The 26,580-nt window shown below is 39.6% G+C and overlaps 1 protein-coding gene across 5 annotated transcripts; it reads left to right on the top strand.

Annotated features, from left to right (window-relative positions):
- Positions 1-5,167: 5,167 nt before the first annotated feature.
- Positions 5,168-13,260, top strand: LOC127608056 (cell surface glycoprotein 1-like). Of its 5 annotated transcripts, none has more exons than XM_052076940.1 (5): positions 5,168-5,340; positions 10,210-10,287; positions 10,663-10,734; positions 11,110-11,181; positions 11,557-13,260. In XM_052076940.1, the coding sequence occupies exons 1-5, from the start codon at positions 5,260-5,262 to the stop codon at positions 11,608-11,610; spliced, it is 357 nt and encodes a 118-aa protein (XP_051932900.1). In that variant the 5' UTR covers positions 5,168-5,259; the 3' UTR covers positions 11,611-13,260. The 5 variants fall into 5 exon arrangements, with proteins under 5 accessions (XP_051932900.1, XP_051932908.1, XP_051932882.1 ...); XM_052076948.1 differs by lacking the exon at positions 10,210-10,287 and adding an exon at positions 7,965-8,042; XM_052076922.1 differs by lacking the exons at positions 10,210-10,287; positions 10,663-10,734 and adding exons at positions 7,965-8,042; positions 8,418-8,489.
- The last annotated feature ends 13,320 nt before the right edge of the window (positions 13,261-26,580 follow it).

Below are 26,580 nucleotides of genomic sequence, written 5' to 3'. Positions count from 1 at the left end.
CTGTAATTTTACTGAAGGCAAGGACTGTCAAACTTTTATGTGTGTGTGTGTGCGTGTGCGTGTGCGTGCGCGTGTGTGTGTGTGTGTGTGTGTGTGTGTGTGTGCGCGAAGGTGCGTGTGTCTGTTGTGACGGATGGGGGTGAACTCAAAGAGGGTCATTTCACAGAAATATGATGAACTCCAAACATTGGATTTTTCTTGCAAAGTTTCAGAACAGCTGTGCAGCCATACTGTTGGGCAGCAGAAATATCTCCAGTGTTTGTGCATTTTCTGATCTCCGTGTGTGCACTGGTCTTTCTTTGGATAGATCATGAATGGAACAACAACAGGACTGTGCCACTCCTTCTTTAAAATAGCTGACAGATCAATCAAAATCACCTTCTACCTTAAGAAGTGGCAGCTACTCTATTATCTGAATCACAATTAAATGGTTGTATTTTAACAAAGCATATGTATGTAAGAAAAGATGGGGCTCGCAAAGGAGATGCGTTCTTTGGCAACATGATTCAAATTTGTCATTGCAGCAGCCACTAATTGTGTTTCTTGTTCCTTTTAATGAGCTCAAAGAAGGATTAAGAAGAGCGGCTAAAGCTAAATGAAAACGCAGAAACTTGACCGTAATCCGCAGAAACCACAACAAGTCTTTGACTTTTGATATCATTTCCATTTGAAATGACAGGAAGGATTCATCTGTTCTTACAACACCAGTGTCAACTGCTTTAGTATGCTAACGCAATAGGGAAGTCATTATTAGAGTGTGTGTGTGTGTGAGCGCGTGTGTGTGTGTGTGTGTGTGTGCGTGCGTGCGCGTTTGTATTCATGACATCTCAGGACAATTTTATGATAACACACCTTCACAATGAGGACCTGTGGAAAAATGAGGACATTTTTCGCGTCCTCATATTTCCACGCAGTCTACACTACTCTAGAGCTCACGAGGATACTCCCACACCAAAAATAAGTGATGTCCTGAAAGAGCACAATTTTCAGAAATTGTGTGTTTAAGTGTGTTTAACTTTCGACTCACTTTTCATTTGGAAAACTAGTGGCCAACTTCGGTACTTAACACACTTTTAACACACTTTCAGTGACGTCATTGTGCAGGACCTCAAATGTCATCTTTTTCGGACTGACTCACACATTTTCCCCGCCCTCGTCCTGATAAGTCACATCAATTAGCAGTCACACAAAATCCAACATGTGAAGCAGCCAGACAATCCTACTCTCAAACACGACCACGCGTGGATGACCATCGGGTAAGCAATTCCTTTTCATTTATCTTACCGTAACATAGAAGTTGTTCAATATAACCGTGTTTAACAGTGCCCACCAAAGGTAATATCATTCAATAAGACAGCTAGCTAGCTAGCTAGCTAGCTCGATCGTTAGCATGCTAATAAGCTTCCAGTAAAAGTAATGTGGACATGTCCTGCAGGCAATGTTCTGGAAAACTTTTCTAAATCTTTAACAACACAGTCTGTGGAACTTGGTTTTGGTACCATATGTTTATTTCAGTGCAGTATTTGTTTTATGCGATTGCAGTTAATTTAAATTAGTTAGTACAGGTAGCCTAATGAAAGTGGGCCAGGCACTTCTAGCATTTACGCTAAGCCCGGTGTATTTACACTGTTTATTCTTGTGCTGATTCAATTGTACACCGTTTCAATGAAAAAAACAAACAAACGTTTGGAATGAAATTATAGCAGAATTCAGCTTTGTTGGTACATTTGGTCAAGACAATATTGTGTTACTCTATTTTAATTTTACATTGTTATCTGCCTGACAAATGGTTTGCCCGAATCTATTAGTCTGACCAGCAAATGTTTGATGAAATGAATTTTTGTATTTTTGAGGAAGAAAATAATATTCCTTTGGCTCAGTACTTTTTGAGCCAAAATAAGTGCTGCCATAATATTGTGCTTGCTTGTCTGGCTGACTTCTTCTCACTTTCCATTGTAGATGTTTACTGGTGGTGATAATGTCACAAAGAAGAACCAGACTGAGCCCTGAATCTGAGGCTGCTCCTTTTATCTGGAGTCAACAAGCCTTGTTTGAAAGCCCAGTGGATCAATGATTATAAAGGTATGCTATCAATCTACCTGCTATCTAATTCTTATGGCTACCGCAAGCATATGACAAGAGCTGCAACCAAAGCCTGTCACAGTGACAGATTTTATTCGTACATTGTATTTACCCCAAAACTGTCACAATAAACAGCATATTTTTTATGCCATTGATCATATTGGAGCAAAAATAATTGAAGTACTTTTGAAGAAAATGTTTAGCAGCCATTATCATTCAATTATTGAGAATATTGTATTGCCATGTAGAACTAGGAATATCTTGGAATGAAAAAATAGAAATAGAAATTATTCGGCTTCTGTTAAAATATTGTGCTTCACCAAATATCACAATTCATAAAAACGCATACATCCGTAATAGTCGAGGAAAATTAGATGCCTTTAAACTTCCTTCATAATGCTTATTTCACCTGATTGAAGAAGGCTGTGGTAGCTGTTTGACAAATCCACATTTTTATCAGCAATTTGTACTGCCCATCAAAAGTCTCTAATTAGTTGAAAACAACGAATGGTCACCGGAATTATTTTTCAGTCATTACATTGTTTTAGTCTGAAAGAGTATGTTTCGGGTGTTGTCTTTATTATTTGAACTCAGTCATGTCTGTTGTCCTGAAATTGTTAGCTATAAGAGCTGTACAGTGGTAACTACCATAAAGAGCCGGCTTGTGCTGTGTATGAAGTTTAATTTATTCAAAAGTCATGTAACTACGACATATTTCTGACACTCTATGGTTGCTATAATGTTGATTTTCATGATTTCAGTCATGCCCTCATACTTCCCAGTTACTGTAGAATACTTTTTAGAATATTTCTGATACTGTAATGTTGCTGAAAAACCTGAGTGTGATCAGGTGAAATGACTTTTGTCTGGACCTAACACTGGAGAGCCTGTGTTCGAATGTCCCGTAATGGCACCGTAATGGTGTTATGTTGCAGACACCAAGTGACGGGATCTTGACTGAACCTTCTGGAGACCAAGAAGGGAGTGAGAGATCCACTTCATCCTTACAACAGGTTACTACTTCTTATCATGATATACTAGGTTTGAGTTTTCGGCTTTCTTTGACAAACACAGGAGAAGTTATAAATCAGAAACATGGACTCTCCATGATTTCAGTCGTCATGTCCTCATATTGCTTTAGACCTGAAAAACCTGAGTGTGTTTCAGGTGTCATGACTTTTGTCTTAACCTAACTCTGGAGAGGCTGTGTCTAAATGTCCCCATATTGCTGTTCCACAGAGAAGAACAGTGTTAACTTTCTATAGTGTGGTACATTATTCCCAAACTCTCCTGTGAGCAATGTTCAATGATAATTAATATTTATTCATTTCTTAACTGGTCAGAATGAAGAATGCTGAATATTTTGACACCGTAATGTTATGTTGCAGACACCAAGTGACCTGACTGAACCCTCTGGAGACCATGAATGGAGTGAGAGATCCACTTCATCCTTTCAACAGGTTACTACTTCTTATCATGATATACTAGGTTTGAGTTTTCAGCTTTCTTTGACAAACACAGGAGAAGTTCTAAATCAGAAACATAGACTCTCCATGATTTCAGTCGTCATGTCCTCATATTTCTTCAGACCTGAAAAACCTGAGTGTGTTTCAGGTGACATGACTTTTGTGTTAACCTAACTCTGGAGAGCCTGTGTTCGAATGTCCCCATATTGCTGTTCCACAGAACTGAACAGTGTTAACTTTCTATAGTGTGGTATATTCATCCCAAACTCTCCCGTGAGCAATGTTCAATGATAATGAATATGTATTCATTTCTTAACTGGTCAGAATGAAGAATGCTGAAACTTTTGACACCGTAATGTTGTTATGTTGCAGACATCAAGTGACAGGTACCTGACTGAACCCTCTGGAAACCAAGAATGGAGTGAGAGATCCACTTCATCCTTACAACAGGTTACTACTTCTTATCATGATATACTAGGTTTGAATTTTCAATGTTCTTTGACAAACACAGGAGAAGTTATAAATCAGAAACATGGACTCTCCATGATTTCAGTCGTCATGTCCTCATATTTCTTGAGACCTGAAAAACCTGAGTGTGTTTCAGGTGACATGACTTTTGCCTTAACCTAACATCTGGAGAGCCTGTGTTCGAATGTCCCCATATTGCTGTACCACAGAACTGAACAGTGTTAACTTTCTATAGTGTGGTATATTCATCCCAAACTCTCCCGTGAGCAATGTTCAATGATAATTAATATTTATTCATTTCTTAACTGGTCAGAATGAAGAATGCTGAATATTTTGACACCGTGATGTTATGTTGCAGACACCAAGTGACCTGACTGAACCCTCTGGAGACCATGAATGGAGTGAGAGATCCACTTCATTCTTACAACAGGTTACTACTTCTTATCATGATATACTAGGTTTGAGTTTTCAGCTTTCTTTGACAAACACAGGAGAAGTTATAAGTCAGAAACATAGACTCTCCATGATTTCAGTCGTCATGTCCTCATATTTCATCAGACCTGAAAAACCTGAGTGTGTTTCAGGTGACATGACTTTTGTCTTAACCTAACTCTGGAGAGCCTGTGTTCGAATGTCCCCATATTGCTGTTCCACAGAACTGAACAGTGTTAACTTTCTATAGTGTGGTATATTCATCCCAAACTCTCCCGTGAGCAATGTTCAATGATAATTAATATTTATTCATTTCTTAACTGGTCAGAATGAAGAATGCTGAATATGTTGACACCGTAATGTTATGTTGCAGACACCAAGTGACCTGACTGAACCCTCTGGAGACCATGAATGGAGTGAGAGATCCACTTCATTCTTACAACAGGTTAATACTTCTTATCATTATATACTAGGTTTGAGTTTTCAGCTTTCTTTGACAAACACAGGAGAAGTTATAAGTCAGAAACATAGACTCTCCATAATTTCAGTCGTCATGTCCTCATATTTCTTCAGACCTGAAAAACCTGAATGTGTTTCAGGTGACATGACTTTTGTCTTAACCTAACTCTGGAGAGCCTGTGTTCGAATGTCCCCATATTGCTGTTCCACAGAACTGAACAGTGATAACTTTCTATAGTGTGGTATATTCATCCCAAACTCTCCCGTGAGCAATGTTCAATGATAATTAATATTTATTCATTTCTTAACTGGTCAAAATGAAGAATGCTGAATATTTTGACACCGTAATGTTATGTTGCAGACACCAAGTGACCTGACTGAACCCTCTGGAGACCATGAATGGAATGATAGATACACTTCATCCTTACAACAGGTTACTACTTCTTGTCATGATATACTAGGTTTGAGTTTTCAGCTTTCTTTGACAAACACAGAAGAAGTTATAAATCAGAAACATGGACTCTCCATGATTTCAGTCGTCATGTCCTCATATTTCTTTAGACCTGAAAAACCGGAGTGTGTTTCAGGTGATATGATTTTTGTCTGGACTTAACTCTGGAGAGCCTGTGTTCGAATGTCCCCATATTGCTGTTACACAGAGCTGAACAGTGTTAACTTTCTATAGTGTCTTATATTAATCCCAAACCCTCCTGTGAGCGATGTTCAATGAATAACAATGTTTATTCATTTATTAACTAATCAGGATGAATAAATTTGAATATTTCTGACACTGCACTGTTGCTATGTTGCAGACACCAAGTGTTCCGATCCTGATGAAACCTTTTGAAGATCAAGAAAGGAGTGGAAGATCCACTTCTTCCTTACAACAGGTTACTACGTCTTATCATAATATACTAGGTTTGAGTTTTCAGCTTTCTTTGACAAACACAGGAGAAGTTATAAATCAGAAACATGGACTCTCCATGATTTCAGTCGTCATGTCCTCATATTTCTTCAGACCTGAAAAACCTGAGTGTGTTTCAGGTGACATGACTTTTGTCTTAACCTAACTCTGGAGAGCCTGTGTTCGAATGTCCCCATATTGCTGTTCCACAGAACTGAACAGTGTTAACTTTCTATAGTGTGGTATATTCATCCCAAACTCTCCCGTGAGCAATGTTCAATGATAATTAATGTTTATTCATTTCTTAACTGGTCAAAATGAAAAATGCTGAGTATTTTGACACCATAATGTTATGTTGCAGACACCAAGTGACCTGACTAAACCCTCTGGAGAACAAGAATGGAGTGAGAGATCCACTTCATCCTTACAACAGGTTACTACTTCTTATCATGATATACTAGGTTTGAGTTTTCAGCTTTCTTTGACAAACACAGGAGAAGTTATAAATCAGAAACATGGACTCTCCATGATTTCAGTCGTCATGTCCTCATATTTCTTGAGACCTGAAAAACCTGAGTGTGTTTCAGGTGACATGACTTTTGTCTTAACCTAACTCTGGAGAGCCTGTGTTCGAATGTCCCCATATTGCTGTTCCACAGAACTGAACAGTGTTAACTTTCTATAGTGTGGTATATTCATCCCAAACTCTCCCGTGAGCAATGTTCAATGATAATTAATATTTATTCATTTCTTAACTGGTCAGAATGAAGAATGCTGAATATTTTGACACCGTAATGTTATGTTGCAGACACCAAGTGACCTGACTGAATCCTCTGGAGACCATGAATGGAGTGAGAGATCCACTTCATTCTTACAACAGGTTACTACTTCTTATCATGATATACTAGGTTTGAGTTTTCAGCTTTCTTTGACAAACACAGGAGAAGTTATAAGTCAGAAACATAGACTCTCCATAATTTCAGTCGTCATGTCCTCATATTTCTTCAGACCTGAAAAACCTGAGTGTGTTTCAGGTGACATGACTTTTGTCTTAACCTAACTCTGGAGAGCCTGTGTTCGAATGTCCCCATATTGCTGTTCCACAGAACTGAACAGTGTTAACTTTCTATAGTGTGGTATATTCATCCCAAACTCTCCCGTGAGCAATGTTCAATGATAATTAATATTTATTCATTTCTTAACTGGTCAGAATGAAGAATGCTGAATATGTTGACACCGTAATGTTATGTTGCAGACACCAAGTGACCTGACTGAACCCTCTGGAGACCATGAATGGAGTGAGAGATCCACTTCATTCTTACAACAGGTTACTACTTCTTATCATGATATACTAGGTTTGAGTTTTCAGCTTTCTTTGACAAACACAGGAGAAGTTATAAGTCAGAAACATAGACTCTCCATAATTTCAGTCGTCATGTCCTCATATTTCTTCAGACCTGAAAAACCTGAATGTGTTTCAGGTGACATGACTTTTGTCTTAACCTAACTCTGGAGAGCCTGTGTTCGAATGTCCCCATATTGCTGTTCCACAGAACTGAACAGTGTTAACTTTCTATAGTGTGGTATATTCATCCCAAACTCTCCCGTGAGCAATGTTCAATGATAATTAATATTTATTCATTTCTTAACTGGTCAAAATGAAGAATGCTGAATATTTTGACACCGTAATGTTATGTTGCAGACACCAAGTGACCTGACTGAACCCTCTGGAGACCATGAATGGAATGATAGATGCACTTCATCCTTACAACAGGTTACTACTTCTTGTCATGATATACTAGGTTTGAGTTTTCAGCTTTCTTTGACAAACACAGAAGAAGTTGTAAATCAGAAACATGGACTCTCCATGATTTCAGTCGTCATGTCCTCATATTTCTTTAGACCTGAAAAACCGGAGTGTGTTTCAGGTGATATGATTTTTGTCTGGACTTAACTCTGGAGAGCCTGTGTTCGAATGTCCCCATATTGCTGTTACACAGAGCTGAACAGTGTTAACTTTCTATAGTGTCTTATATTAATCCCAAACCCTCCTGTGAGCGATGTTCAATGAATAACAATGTTTATTCATTTATTAACTAATCAGGATGAATAAATTTGAATATTTCTGACACTGCACTGTTGCTATGTTGCAGACACCAAGTGTTCCGATCCTGATGAAACCTTTTGAAGATCAAGAAAGGAGTGGAAGATCCACTTCTTCCTTACAACAGGTTACTACGTCTTATCATTATATACTAGGTTTGAGTTTTCAGCTTTCTTTGACAAACACAGGAGAAGTTATAAATCAGAAACATGGACTCTCCATGATTTCAGTCGTCATGTCCTCATATTTCTTCAGACCTGAAAAACCTGAGTGTGTTTCAGGTGACATGACTTTTGTCTTAACCTAACTCTGGAGAGCCTGTGTTCGAATGTCCCCATATTGCTGTTCCACAGAACTGAACAGTGTTAACTTTCTATAGTGTGGTATATTCATCCCAAACTCTCCCGTGAGCAATGTTCAATGATAATTAATGTTTATTCATTTCTAAACTGGTCAAAATGAAAAATGCTGAGTATTTTGACACCATAATGTTATGTTGCAGACACCAAGTGACCTGACTAAACCCTCTGGAGAACAAGAATGGAGTGAGAGATCCACTTCATCCTTACAACAGGTTACTACTTCTTATCATGATATACTAGGTTTGAGTTTTCAGCTTTCTTTGACAAACACAGGAGAAGTTATAAATCAGAAACATGGACTCTCCATGATTTCAGTCGTCATGTCCTCATATTTCTTGAGACCTGAAAAACCTGAGTGTGTTTCAGGTGACATGACTTTTGTCTTAACCTAACTCTGGAGAGCCTGTGTTCGAATGTCCCCATATTGCTGTTCCACAGAACTGAACAGTGTTAACTTTCTATAGTGTGGTATATTCATCCCAAACTCTCCCGTGAGCAATGTTCAATGATAATTAATATTTATTCATTTCTTAACTGGTCAGAATGAAGAATGCTGAATATTTTGACACCGTAATGTTATGTTGCAGACACCAAGTGACCTGACTGAATCCTCTGGAGACCATGAATGGAGTGAGAGATCCACTTCATTCTTACAACAGGTTACTACTTCTTATCATGATATACTAGGTTTGAGTTTTCAGCTTTCTTTGACAAACACAGGAGAAGTTATAAGTCAGAAACATAGACTCTCCATAATTTCAGTCGTCATGTCCTCATATTTCTTCAGACCTGAAAAACCTGAGTGTGTTTCAGGTGACATGACTTTTGTCTTAACCTAACTCTGGAGAGCCTGTGTTCGAATGTCCCCATATTGCTGTTCCACAGAACTGAACAGTGTTAACTTTCTATAGTGTGGTATATTCATCCCAAACTCTCCCGTGAGCAATGTTCAATGATAATTAATATTTATTCATTTCTTAACTGGTCAGAATGAAGAATGCTGAATATGTTGACACCGTAATGTTATGTTGCAGACACCAAGTGACCTGACTGAACCCTCTGGAGACCATGAATGGAGTGAGAGATCCACTTCATTCTTACAACAGGTTACTACTTCTTATCATGATATACTAGGTTTGAGTTTTCAGCTTTCTTTGACAAACACAGGAGAAGTTATAAGTCAGAAACATAGACTCTCCATAATTTCAGTCGTCATGTCCTCATATTTCTTCAGACCTGAAAAACCTGAATGTGTTTCAGGTGACATGACTTTTGTCTTAACCTAACTCTGGAGAGCCTGTGTTCGAATGTCCCCATATTGCTGTTCCACAGAACTGAACAGTGTTAACTTTCTATAGTGTGGTATATTCATCCCAAACTCTCCCGTGAGCAATGTTCAATGATAATTAATATTTATTCATTTCTTAACTGGTCAAAATGAAGAATGCTGAATATTTTGACACCGTAATGTTATGTTGCAGACACCAAGTGACCTGACTGAACCCTCTGGAGACCATGAATGGAATGATAGATGCACTTCATCCTTACAACAGGTTACTACTTCTTGTCATGATATACTAGGTTTGAGTTTTCAGCTTTCTTTGACAAACACAGAAGAAGTTGTAAATCAGAAACATGGACTCTCCATGATTTCAGTCGTCATGTCCTCATATTTCTTTAGACCTGAAAAACCGGAGTGTGTTTCAGGTGATATGATTTTTGTCTGGACTTAACTCTGGAGAGCCTGTGTTCGAATGTCCCCATATTGCTGTTACACAGAGCTGAACAGTGTTAACTTTCTATAGTGTCTTATATTAATCCCAAACCCTCCTGTGAGCGATGTTCAATGAATAACAATGTTTATTCATTTATTAACTAATCAGGATGAATAAATTTGAATATTTCTGACACTGCACTGTTGCTATGTTGCAGACACCAAGTGTTCCGATCCTGATGAAACCTTTTGAAGATCAAGAAAGGAGTGGAAGATCCACTTCTTCCTTACAACAGGTTACTACGTCTTATCATTATATACTAGGTTTGAGTTTTCAGCTTTCTTTGACAAACACAGGAGAAGTTATAAATCAGAAACATGGACTCTCCATGATTTCAGTCGTCATGTCCTCATATTTCTTCAGACCTGAAAAACCTGAGTGTGTTTCAGGTGACATGACTTTTGTCTTAACCTAACTCTGGAGAGCCTGTGTTCGAATGTCCCCATATTGCTGTTCCACAGAACTGAACAGTGTTAACTTTCTATAGTGTGGTATATTCATCCCAAACTCTCCCGTGAGCAATGTTCAATGATAATTAATGTTTATTCATTTCTTAACTGGTCAAAATGAAAAATGCTGAGTATTTTGACACCGTAATGTTATGTTGCAGACACCAAGTGACCTGACTAAACCCTCTGGAGAACAAGAATGGAGTGAGAGATCCACTTCATCCTTACAACAGGTTACTACTTCTTATCATGATATACTAGGTTTGAGTTTTCAGCTTTCTTTGACAAACACAGGAGAAGTTATAAATCAGAAACATGGACTCTCCATGATTTCAGTCGTCATGTCCTCATATTTCTTGAGACCTGAAAAACCTGAGTGTGTTTCAGGTGACATGACTTTTGTCTTAACCTAACTCTGGAGAGCCTGTGTTCGAATGTCCCCATATTGCTGTTCCACAGAACTGAACAGTGTTAACTTTCTATAGTGTGGTATATTCATCCCAAACTCTCCCGTGAGCAATGTTCAATGATAATTAATATTTATTCATTTCTTAACTGGTCAGAATGAAGAATGCTGAATATTTTGACACCGTAATGTTATGTTGCAGACACCAAGTGACCTGACTGAACCCTCTGGAGACCATGAATGGAGTGAGAGATCCACTTCATTCTTACAACAGGTTACTACTTCTTATCATGATATACTAGGTTTGAGTTTTCAGCTTTCTTTGACAAACACAGGAGAAGTTATAAGTCAGAAACATAGACTCTCCATGATTTCAGTCGTCATGTCCTCATATTTCTTCAGACCTGAAAAACCTGAGTGTGTTTCAGGTGACATGACTTTTGTCTTAACCTAACTCTGGAGAGCCTGTGTTCGAATGTCCCCATATTGCTGTTCCACAGAACTGAACAGTGTTAACTTTCTATAGTGTGGTATATTCATCCCAAACTCTCCCGTGAGCAATGTTCAATGATAATTAATGTTTATTCATTTCTTAACTGGTCAGAATGAAGAATGCTGAATATTTTGACACCGTAATGTTATGTTCCAGACACCAAGTGACCTGACTGAACCCTCTGGAGACCATGAATGGAATGAGAGATAAATTCTCAAAATTCTCAAATTTTCAAAATTCGCATTATTTCCTGGAATATCTTATTTTGATTATTTTATTTTTCCATTTTTAATAAATAATGCCTTCTTTTACAGGTGGGAATAAGAGACGCACGTGGACAGATTATGAAGTGAAGGCTGTTGAGCGACATATGTTTGATTTCATAACAAGCCATAAAGTTTCAGGTAAAACGAGCTGTGAGTCCTGTCTCCACGCAGAGCCAGCAGCTCTGAACGACAGAGGCTGGGTGTCCATCAAAAACTACATCCACAACAGGATATAACTGCATTAAAAAGGGAAATGAATGGCTAGTCCATTGAAATGCGAGCACGTCTGGGTACATTTCAGTTCAAGTTAACTAAAGCAATAGCAATGGTGCATTTAGGGTGGGATGGTCAATTATGGATTTCATATTTGTTGTTGGATACTGTGTTTCACGTTTGTTGTTTCATGATCTTCAAGAGCAATTTGGAAAATCCTTGAAGATGTATGAACATGTAAATTATACTGTATATCAGGCATGTTCCGATCTGGGCCTGGAGAGCCACTGTCGTGCCTGTTTTCCAGCTCTCCCGGCTGCATCACACCTGTTTCAGATGATCAGTTCTTCAGTCAGCTCTGATGCAGCATTAGAACATCCTGGGAGAGCTGGAAAACAAAAAGACAGCGGCCCTTGAGGACCGACCTTGGACACTCCTGCTGTATATAAACGTACGTACGATATACAAACTTCTCACAAAAGATAGGCTTATTAGGTTTGAGGTGATATTTTGGAAAAACCCTAAAACATTTGAATTCATCCTATTTCAAGAATTTCAATACTTTTTGAAAAGTTGCTTTTGTCTAACGGTAGCTAAAGAAGTTGCTACACACATGGCACAATATATGGCCAGATTCATTAAAAATTCTTCATCGCAGTATTCACATTTTGACATAATCTTCTTCAGTTCAAACAACCCTCATCTATTGCAGTGCTTTGTGTCATGGAGAGGAGGTGGCATGTTTTCTGTGTTCATAATTTCATATTGTCAGCAATTAAAAAATAAGAAAGTGGACTGACCACATATTTAACCGTCTCTTCTTCTTCACAGCTTATTTTACTATCTTGTATTATTAATGTGAATATTTGAGGGATGACGGGTATAACGACTGTTTGGCACATTCGCCTCACAGTTCAGCAATTGATATTTGAATGTTTGAATCTGGGCATCCTTCCTTTGTAGAGTTCTCCCCATGCCTGAGCATGACAATTGGACACATGTGCCTAACATATACTGTTGGTATGTAACATGAGTCAATTTAAAAATACACACTTTACTCTTAGCTGGTCTTTATAAGTCATATATACTTGAAAATGATGTGTATCCAGGGGGCTCAAAATTCACAAAAACATGAAATGGTAGTGTGTTTGAGGTGACTGTCTCCATAATACACAAAAACCTGTCAATGTCCTCATATGTAGTAGTTTTGTCATAAATCAAAAAAAAATTACGTCCTAGCCAAAATCTGAGTAGATGACTGTCTTCCTGATTTTTTTTCATGGTTACCATATTTTTTTGGAGCCTGTAGGACCACGGGAAAGGCATGTACCCATATGTCGGGTGAACAAACGGACGTCCTGAAAATGCACCAAAACACGTATGTGTGTGCGTGCGTGTGTGTGTATATATATATATATATATATATATATATATATATATATTAGAGCTGTCAAACGATTAAAATATTTAATCTAATTAAAAATGCAACTGTCATAATTAACTCAAATGAACAAAAAAATTAATCGTGATCATTTTTTATCGTTTCTGAATTTTCTTTCAAATTTTTTGTCCTATTTTTCCCCATTTTAATGCTCTCATCAACATGGAATCATGAATCAGTTTTCTATGTGCAAAAGACAAATATTTACTGAAATAAAAATTTCTATTTTCAATTTTACATCAACATTTTTCACTTGGAGCAGTTATTCACACAATATCTCACACAATATTACTGTCCATCAACAACAGTGAAAAAAAATATTTTGTCACACAACAGCTGCTTTAACAGCTCTTTTTACGGAATCAAAACACAGCAATATTACATTATAAAGTGCACATCTTCTAAGGTAAACTAGTACGCAGCCTATAGTGGATTTAAGCCATGGTTGCATACTTCGTTTTTCTCAAGTTTGCTTTGAACACAGGAGTCAAACTATGTTGATTGTGTTAGTCCTTCTTGCACGGAAGTCTCTCTACGGTTTTGTGTAGACATCATTTCGGATGACTACACTTGGTTCGATGACAACACTGGAGACATTTTATTTTCAGTGTGGGCGCTACCACTGCACCGCTAAACTCTCAGTGCACCATCGCTGTCAGCCAAACACAGAGAAGCTCCACCTGCTTTATTTATATGGACACGGAACACTGTAACCTTCCACACAAAATAGTTCCAAACAAGTAACAATCGCGTCAGTGGCATAAATCGAACTCCAGGTAATGTGTGCTCTTTATTCACCAGAGGCTCATCAACCTAGTCTCTTATTTCTTTCCCGAAATAGTGTCTTCTCCCGCTTGGTGTACCTTAGCCTTCTCCGCTACGTACAATCTCTGTACACAGCTTGTAATGGAGGCTCTCGCTGGCAATCCGTAGTGGAGTAGTTCGATGCAATGCGAATGATTTCAGCTTGAGCCGAGCTGTGGACAATATTGACAGGCTTGCATGTAGTAGCCACACATGTAGCTATGGCTTCAGCAAATTTGTTCTTCGTCATGTCATCCATGTTCTTCACTTTGAAATAATCCATAGCTGTCTGTCTGAGACGAGGGCGCGGAGTGTTCGCGTCAGCTGTGTGCTTGACCATTAAGTGGTATTTCAGACCCGACGTGCTATGATGATAGCTCAGTTTACGACTGCAAAACATACAGGTAACTTTGGTCTTGTCAGTGGAACAATCTGGCAACTAGTTTAAAAGTAAACTTTCCATCCATAACTATTTAAGTATCCGTTTTCAGTGTCTCGCGCTGCCATGGCTGGCAAAACAGACATGGGCGTGGACTTCTGCAGCACGCTTGTTGTTTTGTTTGTGGTTTATTTATAGAGCAACGTAACATTCGCTGTGACGTGTGCCGCGTTAATCTCGTGAGAAAAAAATGTATCCCGTTAAAATTCATTTAAATTAATTTAAATAAAAACACGCTAAACTGACAGCTCTAATATATACTGTATGTGTGTATATATATATATTAAAAAAAATCCTCATCTCACCCCTCGGGTGGTGTCCGTCCCTCATTCAGCTCGGGTCCTCTACCAGAGGCCAGAAAGCTTGAGGGTTCTGCGCAGTATCCTTGCTGTTCCCAGCACTGCACATTTCTGGACTGAGATATCCGATGTTGTTCCCGGGATCTGTTCCAACCACTCATCTAGTTTGGGGGTCACTGCCCCGAGTGCTCCGACCACCACAGGCACGACTGTCACCTTTACCTTCCAGGCTCTCTCCAGCTCCTCTCTGAGCCCTTGGTATTTCTCGAGTTTCTCATGTTCTTTCTTCCTGATGTTTCCATCACTTGGGACCGCTACATCCACTACAACGGCTTTCCTCTGCCCTTTATCTATGATCACGATATCTGGTTGGTTCGCCATTACCATCTTGTCAGTCTGGATCTGGAAGTCCCACAGGATCTTCGCTCTGTCATTCTCCACCACCTTCGGAGGTGTTTCCAGGATGAGTGCCTCTTTGCTGTCCATCAGGCCAGCCCTCTCTAGCCACTGATAGGACTTCTTGAGATCAGCCACTTCAGTTATGGTCCGGTGGTACATCCCGTGTAGGGGCTTGTCCTCCCATGATGGTCCCTCTTCCAGCGGCTCATCTTCTGTTCCCCAGACAAGGCCTGCTCCTGAGCAGCCAGGATGAGTGCCTCTGTGCTGTCCTTCAGGCCAGCCCTCTCTAGCCACTGATAGGACTTCTTGAGATCAGCCACTTCAGTTATGGTCCGGTGGTACATCCCGTGTAGGGGCTTGTCCTCCCATGATGGTCCCTCTTCCAGCGGCTCATCTTCTGTTCCCCATTGTCTGAGACTGGAGCTTTCGGGTCTTAACAATCTTTCTCTGCATGTAACCCCTCTGACTAGGGTTGCTTGAGTAGTAGTAGTAGCATTCCAACAGAGCCATGTTATCGCATCTCGCCCATCTCCTCTTTGTTCCAGTTGCCCATTTTTCATCACGGTGCTCTGGTTCCCCAGTACTTGACGCAGACCTTGTTTGGCCGGGCGACGTCTGAGCCGGCATGTCATTCGTTTTATTGTCTCTCATCATTGTATGAGGTAGGCATTAGCGTGAAGGATCTTGCCCAAGGACCCACACTGGATGGTGTTATGTGCTCATTTTTGCCCCAAGCGGGATTCGAACCACCGTCTCCCGTATGCCAAACTGATGCCTTACCAACTGAGCTATCCAGCCGCTATGGATATAAAAAAAAAAAAAAAATCCTCATCTCACCCTTCGGGTGGTGTCCGTCCCTCATTCAGCTCGGGTCCTCTACCAGAGGCCAGGAAGCTTGAGGGTTCTGCGCAGTATCCTTGCTGTTCCCAGCACTGCACATTTCTGGACTGAGATGTCCGATGTTGTTCCCGGGATCTGTTGCAACCACTCATCTAGTTTGGGGGTCACTGCCCCGAGTGCTCCGACCACCACAGGCACGACTGTCATCTTTACCTTCCAGGCTCTCTCCAGCTCCTCTCTGAGCCCTTGGTATTTCTCGAGTTTCTCATGTTCCTTCTTCCTGATGTTTCCATCACTTGGGACTGCTACATCCACTACAACGGCTTTCCTCTGCCCTTTATCTATGATCACGATATCTGGTTGGTTCGCCATTACCATCTTGTCAGTCTGGATCTGGAAGTCCCACAGGATCTTCGCTCTGTCATTCTCCACCACCTTCGGAGGTGTTTCCCATTTTGACCTTGGGGTTTCCAGTCCATACTCCGCACAGATGTTTCGGTAGACTATGCCAGCCACCTGGTTATGGCGTTCCATGTAGGCTTTCCCTGCCAGCATCTTACACCCTGCAGTTATGTGTTGGATCGTCTCAGGTGCCTCTTTGCACAACCTACACCTTGGGTCTTGTCTGGTGTGGTATATCTGGGCCTCGATGGCTCTGGTGCTCAAGGCCTGCTCCTGAGCAGCCAGGATGAGTGCCTCTGTGCTGTCCTTCAGGCCAGCCCTCTCTAGCCACTGATAGGACTTCTTGAGATCAGCCACTTCAGTTATGGTCCGGTGGTACATCCCGTGTAGGGGCTTGTCCTCCCATGATGGTCCCTCTTCCAGCGGCTCATCTTCTGTTCCCCATTGTCTGAGACATTCTCTGAGTATGTCATTCGTTGGAGCCTTCTCCTTGATGTATTCATGGAGCTTGGATGTTTCATCCTGGACAGTGGCTCTCACACTCACTAGTCCCCGGCCTCCATCCTTTCGGCTTGCGTACAGTCTCAGGGTGCTGGATTTGGGATGGAACCCTCCATGCATGGTTAGGAGCTTTCGGGTCTTAACATCCGTGGTCTGAATCTCTTCCTTTGGCCACCTTATTATTCCTGCAGGGTATCTGATCACTGGCAGGGCATAGCTGTTTATTGCCCGGGTCTTATTCTTGCCATTGAGCTGGCTTCTTAGGACTTGCCTCACTCGCTGGAGGTATTTGGCCGTAGCCGCTTTCCTTGTTGCCAGTTCGAGGTTGCCATTGGCTTGTGGTATACCAAGGTACTTGTAGCTGTCCTCAATGTCTGCTATTGTTCCTTCAGGGAGTGAGACCCCTTCAGTGCGGACTACCTTTCCTCTCTTAGTCACCATTCGACTACATTTCTCAAGCCCGAATGACATCCCGATGTCGCTGCTGTAGATCCTGGTTGTGTGGATCAGGGAATCTATGTCCCTTTCGCTCTTAGCATACAGCTTTATGTCATCCATGTAGAGGAGGTGACTGATTGTAGCTCCATTTCTGAGGCGGTATCCATAGCCTGTCTTGGTGATTACTTGGCTTAGGGGGTTCAGTCCTATGCAGAACAGCAGTGGGGATAGTGCATCACCTTGATATATGCCACATTTGATGGACACTTGGGTAAGTGGCTTTCCATTGGCTTCAAGTGTGGTTTTCCACATCCTCATCGAGTTTGCAACGAAGGCTCTTAGGGTCCTGTTGACCTTATACAACTCCAAGCATTCAGTGATCCATGTCTGTGGCATCGAGTCATAGGCTTTCTTGTAATCAATCCAGGCTGTGCACAGGTTGTTACGTCGGGACCTGCAGTCTTGTGTGACTGTTCTGTCAACCAGGAGCTGATGTTTGGCTCCTCTGGTATCTCTACCAATGCCCTTCTGTGCTTCGCTCATGTATTGATCCATGTGTCCACTTATCTTAGCAGCAATGATGCCTGACATGAGCTTCCATGTTGTGGAGAGACAGGTTATTGGCCAATAGTTGGATGGGGCTGCACCCTTTGAGGGATCCTTCATGATCAGGATGGTTCGCCCTTCGGTTAGCCATTCTGGGTGAGTCCCATCCCTCAGCAGCTGGTTCATTTGTACTGCTAGGCGCTCATGGAGTGCTGTGAGTTTCTTTAGCCAGTAGGTGTGGACCATGTCCGGGCCTGGTGCTGTCCAGTTCTTCATATCTGAGACTCTTTCCTGTATGTCTGCCACTGTTATGGTAACCGGGTTCTGTTCAGGGAGGTTGCTGTGCTCCTCTCTCAGGGTCACCAGCCAATGTGCACTGCTGTTATGTGCAACCTCCTTCTCCCATATGCCTTTCCAGTACCTTTCAGTTTCCAGTCTTGGTGGGTCAGCTCTGTTGTTAGGACCCTGCCACTGAGCGTACACTTTCGCAGGTTGTGTTGAGAACAGCCTGTTTATTCGTCTGGCCTCATTCTCTTTCGTGTACCGCTTTAGGCGACTGGACAAGGCTTGGAGCCTTTGTTTGGCAGTTTCGAGTGCTTCAGGTATGGTCATCTGGATGTACCTATCGGCCTTTTCATCACACCTCTCTGGGCCTCCGTTAATTGACTCACATCTTTCCGGGCCGCCTTGATCTTAGCCTCCAACCGTCTTTTCCATGGTGGGTAACGTATCTCATGGCTTCCATGGTTGCTCTTATAGCCCAGAGTCTCCAGGATCACTGATGCTGAAGCGTATATCAGCTCATTGGTTTCTGTGATCGTTACGGTAGGGATCGCCCTCAGTGCTGCATTCACACTTTCTATGAGACTTTCAGATGGTACTTCACATAGCCGTTGTAATTGGTTTCTAGGTTGCCCAGTTTTCATTCTCGCCATGATCTTAGCTTTCAGGTCAGTTGCTGCCTCGCTCAGCATTTCATTCATTGGGGCTGGCCACCCAATGTCATCATCTGCATTCATTGGGGCTTGCCTCCTAATCTCTTGTAAGACCCCCTCCTCTGATCTGGCAGCCTGGGGCCCTTCACCATGGAACCTGCGTTGTACCTCATCAATCTCAAGTTGTGACAGCAGTTGCCGTTTGTGGATGTTGGAACACTGAGCTACTAGTTGTTTCGCGGTCAACCGTGACTGTGGGTTTCGAAGTAACCATTTAGCCCACATTCTCTGCATGTAACCCCTCTGACTAGGGTTGCTTGAGTAGTAGCATTCCAACAGAGCCATGTTATCGCATCTCGCCCATCTCCGCTTTGTTCCAGTAGCCCATTTTTCATCAAGGTGCTCTGGTTCCCCAGCACCTGACGCAGACCTTGTTTGGCCGGGCGACGTCTGAGCCGGCATGTCATTCGTTTTATTGTCTCTCATCATTGTATGAGGTAGGCATTAGCGTGAAGGATCTTGCCCAAGGACCCACACTGGATGGTGTTATGTGCTCATTTTTGCCCCAAGCGGGATTCGAACCACCGTCTCCCGTATGCCAAACCGATGCCTTACCAACTGAGCTATCCAGCCGCTATATATATATATATATATATATTATATATATATTATATATATATATATATATATATATATATAGGACTGTGCCACTCCTTCTTTAAAATAGCTGACAGATCAATCAATATATATATATACATACACACACACACACATACATGTAGAAATATGTACATGTGTGTGCGCACATAAACACAAATGCACGCGCACACACACGAAGCCATCAAATAAATACAAAAAACAAAAAGTAGAGAACACTGCCTTGCCTCCTGTTGTTGGCTTGTACTCTGGACATAGTAGGAGCTAGTTCATTAAACGCCTACACTGAGACAGTAAAACCCTTTAATAGGAAGCCAGCATACAGAAGAGGAACATATATTTTCAAATAGTCAAAATAAACCTTTTTTTGTGTGACAGTCTCCTTTTGGCAAGGCTGTACAAGCTTCTACTTCACGGCTGTAGAGTGTCTAAAGGACCCCTTAACCATTTGTTCTAAATGTGTTTGATATTTTCATAGAAACCACTTGAGTGTGTCCAGTATGCCTCGTCTCATATTAGAGACATTTATGGAATGAAAGCTCCATCCATGTAATATTCAGCGAGAACCTGTTTATCAGTGGCAATCGGCATATGCTGACCAAAAAGAATGTCAATTTATCTCTATTGAATAATTATTAAAAACACAACACTCCGCACAACCAGTCACAACTCTTTGTGGGACTGACAACAGTGTGAGTTTTCTAATGTTGTTTCACGTCACAATCAAATTTCCATGGCTTGGCAGACCACACTAATAAGGATTTGTGGGTGTAACTATTGAGCAAGTTGACCACTCACTAAACTCTACACAGGACCATTTTAAACCAATTTGGTTTGGGGAATCACGTTTAACACACCCCAAACCACAAACATGACAGTAAAGACTGTCAATTTTATTGAGATTCGACAAGAAAATTCTTAAGAAACATCACTGAATCAAGTGATGGCCGACGTGGATTGCAAAGTTTTCTTTCTCAAATCTGGCCCGATTCTCGGAATGCGTGTCGTAAACTGAATTTGATTGCGCTGAAAACACTGAAAAGATGAAGAAACACATTTTGATTCATAATGTACGTGTAAATAAGAAAGCCAAGTGAACTCCGCTTGAGCAAGCACTTGGACACAGAAGGAAGGAAAAAGTCCCTTTAAGGAAGCAACCTTAAATGTAGCACGTTCATTCAAGCACCGCATCTCAAAGTTCGGTGTGAGTACCCAATGTAATGTTTTGAAAGACCCTGTAAGGTGAATCTAGAGACTTGTTTCTGAATACATGATACATGTTTGAGAATAGTACTAAATTCTGGAGGTACCTTGGAAATGTTGTATGAGTTCTCCACTATATATAAACAGAGTCATTTTATTCACATCACTGGTTATTAGTGCAACTGCGATTGGCTTTCCATTTCTACCAATACAGCATGACGCTAATGAGCTAGCTATGCCTAAAACCCCCCCAAAACACATTTTCCCAGGGTGTCATCATTTACAGAACAGCTCATTATGTTATTTAAATTAATTCAAATGTTTTATGTATTTTGTATTATTCAGGTTACTATAATATGATGAAATGTAAAAAATTGTGTACGTATATCTCACTAGCTGGAAGCATGTTTTCAAATATTCTTTCATGTAGTGTGAGCCACAGGCTGAATGAGGTTTGCCGTTAATGTTACCTAAAGTGTCTCTGTTATCTGCGAGTTAGTTGGTTGCTTATATTACACCGACTTAAGACAAGAAATAAACTACACACACACACACAGAGATGCATGTACATTGACAAAACATACTTTTACAGTTGTTCTAAAATAAGACAAAAGTGTGATGCAGGATGACAACAACTTCAGAAACTCTCTACTCCAACTTCCTAATGCGCTATGATGTGTCCACATGCATCAACAACAATAAAGTTAGTGTCTTCTTGTCGAGTGCAAGACTAGTGCAAAGCCGAGTGTAACTGTGCCCATGGGTGGAGTTTTGGCTCTTGTGGTAATTTCCAAGACCAGCAGAGGCAGAAATGGGCATTTGTGCTGTTATGGTCATGAACGGCTTATTTCGCTGTGTGTTTCCCTACCAATGGACACAGAAACAGACACGTATCTCGGGGGAGCTTTACAGATACATAGTTTTGAAATGTATTTATTAATAATCTTAGCCCCAGTGTGGTGCCATCTCTGTTCAACAGTCATGGATGCATGGTGTTGTCGTATTTATGAATGAAATATGACGACATCCAACACACGCATCCACAGATTTCAGAATCTATTAGCCTGCACCTTAATCGGGTCCAACAAAATTGTATTGCATCACCCACTCACCCACACCACAACTTGGACCTGCTTTTATCTCGTCTAATGTTGAGTCTACCTGTCACCATATTGTCATGTCTGTCAGGGCCATGTAATAGAAAATGCTCCGGGTCCACCGTAACGCCCACCATGGCGAATCACGGTCTCCTGAGTACCCAAACACAATAAACTAGATTTACCCGGGTGTGAAAATGAAGATCAGGCAGTTTTTACATCATACCCATGTTCACTGTGTCCAAAAAAGGAGCCCTAAAGCTGAGGTGTATTTTGAAAATTGGTCATACGGTGATAGGCTCATGTTTTCTCTTGTTACTCAGGTAAAGGTGTTAATATCTTACGAATCTTGCTAGTACAATGGCAACAGATACATTCAGTTTAGATTCAGATGATATTGAAATACTGGATCCTGAATTGAATAAATCGGTCCTAAAACAAATTGTTTTCAGCATAAGAGGGTCCACTGTTTTGCGTTATGGATTCTTATTCCCTAGTAACCACCAGCAAAAGAAAAAAGCAACAATAGATGCACATTCTACAAGTCTTGGTGAAGTTACACGCAAACCCAAATGATGATCAATCATCCTCCACATCATGACCGATAATTTTTTATAATGAAAGCATACATACAAAAAGAGGGCTCAATTTACAGAATCTTCCGTTCCGGGCTTCTTAATTATGGATGCCATTTCAAAGGCCCTTTGTGATGCATAATTTGAGCCGACACTCTCGTCTTCGGTAGCATGCAGAAAGAGGTGCAATGATGACCTGAAAATAATGTCCCCATGCTTTTGTCTGACTGCCGCATCATTTATGTGTGGGCAGGCAATCCATGCTCTGACAAAATAATCTGTCTCTGCACAGCAGCGCTGATCCGCCTCCTCACTATTCACCAGTTGATCCGTATAGTGAATTTTAAGCCACAGTACCTTTGGCTGAAAATTGTCATGTGGTTAACAATCAGGATGGAACCAGGAATATTGATATTTGTTGTCTATGCTGCCTTTAGTTTTTCTAAACTGGAAATGGTATTTACCATATAAAATACCATGATAATAAACTATTTGTTTGTTTGTTTTTTGTTTGTTTGTTTGTTTTATTGAGCATATATAGTACACACAATAACAGGTTGACAAAGGTCAAACAAAATTATAAAAGGAAAATTAGAAAGTTAAAAGAGAAAAAAAACACATCATCACAGTTATATGCTCAAAGGAGTAGGAAGAAGTAAATAACTTATCTAGTCCTACCCCTTATTATGTAACTGAATTGTTCATTTTTCAAAACAAAGAAATGAAAAACTACATATCATTAAATATTTTTACCCTTGTGTAAACTATGCTATTCTATTTCTACACTTTTTGGTTTGTATATATATAGTTATTCTTTCTTCTTTTGTATTTCAATTTTCTGATATTCATTATAATTAGCATTCCTTGAATACAATTGTTAAGTTGATCAAAATCCAAAACAAGAACAGTTATATTACTTTATTTTATAAGTATATCAAATTTATCTATTTTAATTTAGATCCATGTAGTTATTTTGCACTAATCTTTTGAATTTGTTTTTGAACTCCTCCAACGATTTGCTCATTTTCAGATCCGTTTCAAGCTTATTCCATAGATTGACACCAATTACTGATACACACCTTTGCTTAATGTTTGTTCTTGTTCTGGATTTTTTGTATTGATTAGTGCCCCTTAGATGATACCAGCTCTCTCTAATTTCAAAAAGCTGCTAGATATTTTGGCAAAGGAGGTTGTTATGTGCTTTATACATTAATTGAGTAATTTTGTAGTCAACCAGGTCGTAGAATTTCATTGTGTTTAATTTGATGAATATTGGATTTGTGGGTTCTATATATTTCGACCTGTTGATTATTCTGATTGCTTTTTTTGTAATTTTAAAACAGGGAGTGTGTTCGTTTTACAGGCTTTTCCCCATATTTCTACACAGTAGGTCAGATATGGGAGTAATAATGAGTAATATAATGTATACAAGGAGCTCTTATTCAACACATCCTTCGTTTTGTGGAGTATCCCGATAGTTTTGGATACTTTTCTTTTTACGTTATCTATGTGTGGCTTCCAGGATAGTTTGGTATCTATTACTAGTCCAAGAAACTTATATTCATAGACTCGTTCTATTTCAATTGAATTTATCTTTATTTTAATTTGGTCTTTAATTGGTCTTGTGCCAAAAACAACTAGCTTAGTTTTTGTTAAATTTAAAGATAATTAGTTTTTGTCGAACCAGTTTTTTTTAAATTATTTATTTTAATTTATTATTTATTATATATTTTTATTTATTTTGTCAATTCGTTTTCTACAATTTTCAGGAGTTGTTTCATATTTTTTCCAAAGCAGTAAAAGGTTGTGTCATCAGCGAAAAGGACGCATTTGAATTGTTTTGACACACTACAGATATCATTAATATATAAAATGAACAGTTTTGGTCCAATCACTGACCCCTGAGGCACTCCATGGATAATCTTCAGTAAATTGGATTTTTTGTTTTTGAACTGCACATACTGATATCTGTTTTCTAAATAACTTTCAATCCATTTATGTGCTGTGCCTCTGATACCATATCTCTCTAATTTTTTCAATAATATAGCATGGTCTATATTATCAAAAGCTTTTTTTAGATCTAGAAAAATCCCGACCGTGTATTCTTTATTATCTATATTAGTGGCTATTGCTTCCACAAACTCCATTGCACTACAAGTTCTATAATATGTTTTACTATTGACATATCAATATCAAAACAGTCGGTTGACTTTTTACTTTGATATGTTTTTACAATATTTAATATTTCATTTTGATTCACAGCAGTAAGAAACATTGTTGAAGGATTTTTTTCTATGTGTTTATCTATTTCTAAAGAGTTTATTGGATTGGGAATTTGTTTTGCTAAGTTACTGCCGATATTAACAAAGTATTCATTAAATTCATTTGCTATTTCTGCCGTTTCCTCAATAATGGTATTTTTGTCTTTCATAAAAATACTCCAGATAATCTACTTTATTAGAGTTATTTCTAATTACATGATTTAAGATTTTCCATATTTCTTGAGTGTTGCTTTTATTTTGCTCTAATAATGCATGAAAATGGTCTCTCTTACTGGTTCTTATAATATTTACTAATTTGTTTTTATAAGTCTTATATTTTGTTTCAGCTTCATGAGTTCTGGATTTTAGAAACGATTTGTATAGATTGTTTTTCTTTTTACATGCATTTTCTATGCCTTTTGTTATCCATGGCTTTGTCCATTGAACTTTCTGGTGACTTTAATTACTGGGAAATGTTTATCGTATAAGGAGGTTATGGTTGACTGAAATGCTTCAAACGCAGTGTTTGGATCATCATTTGTGTAGACCTCAGACCAATTTTGCTTGTCTAGGTCGAGCTTGAAAGCTGCAATGGAATGTTGGGTTCTGAGTCTTATTTCTGATGTACGGGTTATTGGTTTTGTTTTTCTAGCAAAGTAATTGTGTAGGACTACAAAGACCGGTAGATGGTCACTGATATCAGTTATGAGAAGTCCACTTTCCTTTTTGTGATCAATCTTATTTATAAATATGTTATCTATCAATGTGGCCGTATCCATCGTTATTCTGCTGGGTCTCAGAATGACTGGGAATAGACCGTTGCTATACATTGTATTTATGAAATCTGTTGTTTTTTTGTGTCCATTTGGGTTTAATAAGTTGATGTTAAAATCGCCACATATTATTCGTGTTTTCTTGTCATTAGAACAACTCAGCATATCTGTCAGTTTTTTATTAAATGTGTCTAGACGAGATCCTGGTGTCCTATAAACACAACATAAAATAACATTTGATGCATTTTTCATGTGTATTTCCAAAGTTAGACATTCCATTAGATTCTCAGTTGTGTTTGTCAAGCTCTCAATTTTGCAGCATTTCAGTGTTTTATCTACATATATTGCAACTCCCCCTTCTTTTTTGTCTTCCCTATGAGTTGCATACATTTCATATCCATCAATTTTCATTTCACTTGTTTTTTCATCATCAAGCCAAGTTTCTGATATGGCAATAATTGTAAATTTATTAGATGTAGTTAAATATTCTTCGATTTTGGTGAAATTTTTGTATAGAATTCTACTATTTACATGTATCACTGAAAATGTATTTTTCAGTTCTACATTTGAGTTGAATTGTTCATCAGTATAATACTCTGAGTTTGTGATGCTGTGACGATTATGATTGAAGAAATTATTGTCTGGATCCAAGTTGTTCTCTGGATTGAATGTCTTATGTTCAGCGTAATCAAAGATTTTAAAGTCCATGTTTGTGTTGTTTGTTTCCTATATGTATTTAGTCATTAAGTTTCGTCTGGTGGTAATCAGCTCTCAGCATGTTGAAGTGGAGACCTTTGAATTGCAGTACTGGTGCGGGGGTGGACGATGAGTTTGTCGTGCCTCAAGTAGGCAATTTCCCCTCTTTCACGTGCCGCTTTTAGTTTTGGAAGCAATTCTTTTCTTTTTTGACGTACAGTATCTGTATAATCTTCATTAATGTAAATTTTGGTGCCTTTTAAGTATTTTGCTCTCTCTAGTATCATTTTTTTGTCCTTATATTTTTCAAACTTCACCACGACTGGTCTTGGTCGAGGTCTTCCCGATTCGTATCTCCCCGTGCGGTGGACTCTTTCCACCTCGATTGTCTCCTT

Source organism: Hippocampus zosterae, chromosome 1, assembly GCF_025434085.1.
Source record: "Hippocampus zosterae strain Florida chromosome 1, ASM2543408v3, whole genome shotgun sequence".
Lineage (NCBI taxonomy): Eukaryota > Metazoa > Chordata > Actinopteri > Syngnathiformes > Syngnathidae > Hippocampus > Hippocampus zosterae.
The sequence above is the reverse complement of the archived record's forward strand: the minus strand, read 5'-3'. Positions and strand labels throughout refer to the sequence as shown.

Coding starts and splice junctions, on each gene's coding strand:
- LOC127608056 (XM_052076940.1), top strand. CDS start 5,260: ATGTTGCAGACACCAAGTGACCTGACTGAACCCTCTGGAGACCATGAA. Junction 5,341..10,209: donor ACACTTCATCCTTACAACAG/GTTACTACTTCT, acceptor GCTATGTTGCAG/ACACCAAGTGTTCCGATCCT. Junction 11,182..11,556: donor CCACTTCATTCTTACAACAG/GTTACTACTTCT, acceptor GTTATGTTCCAG/ACACCAAGTGACCTGACTGA.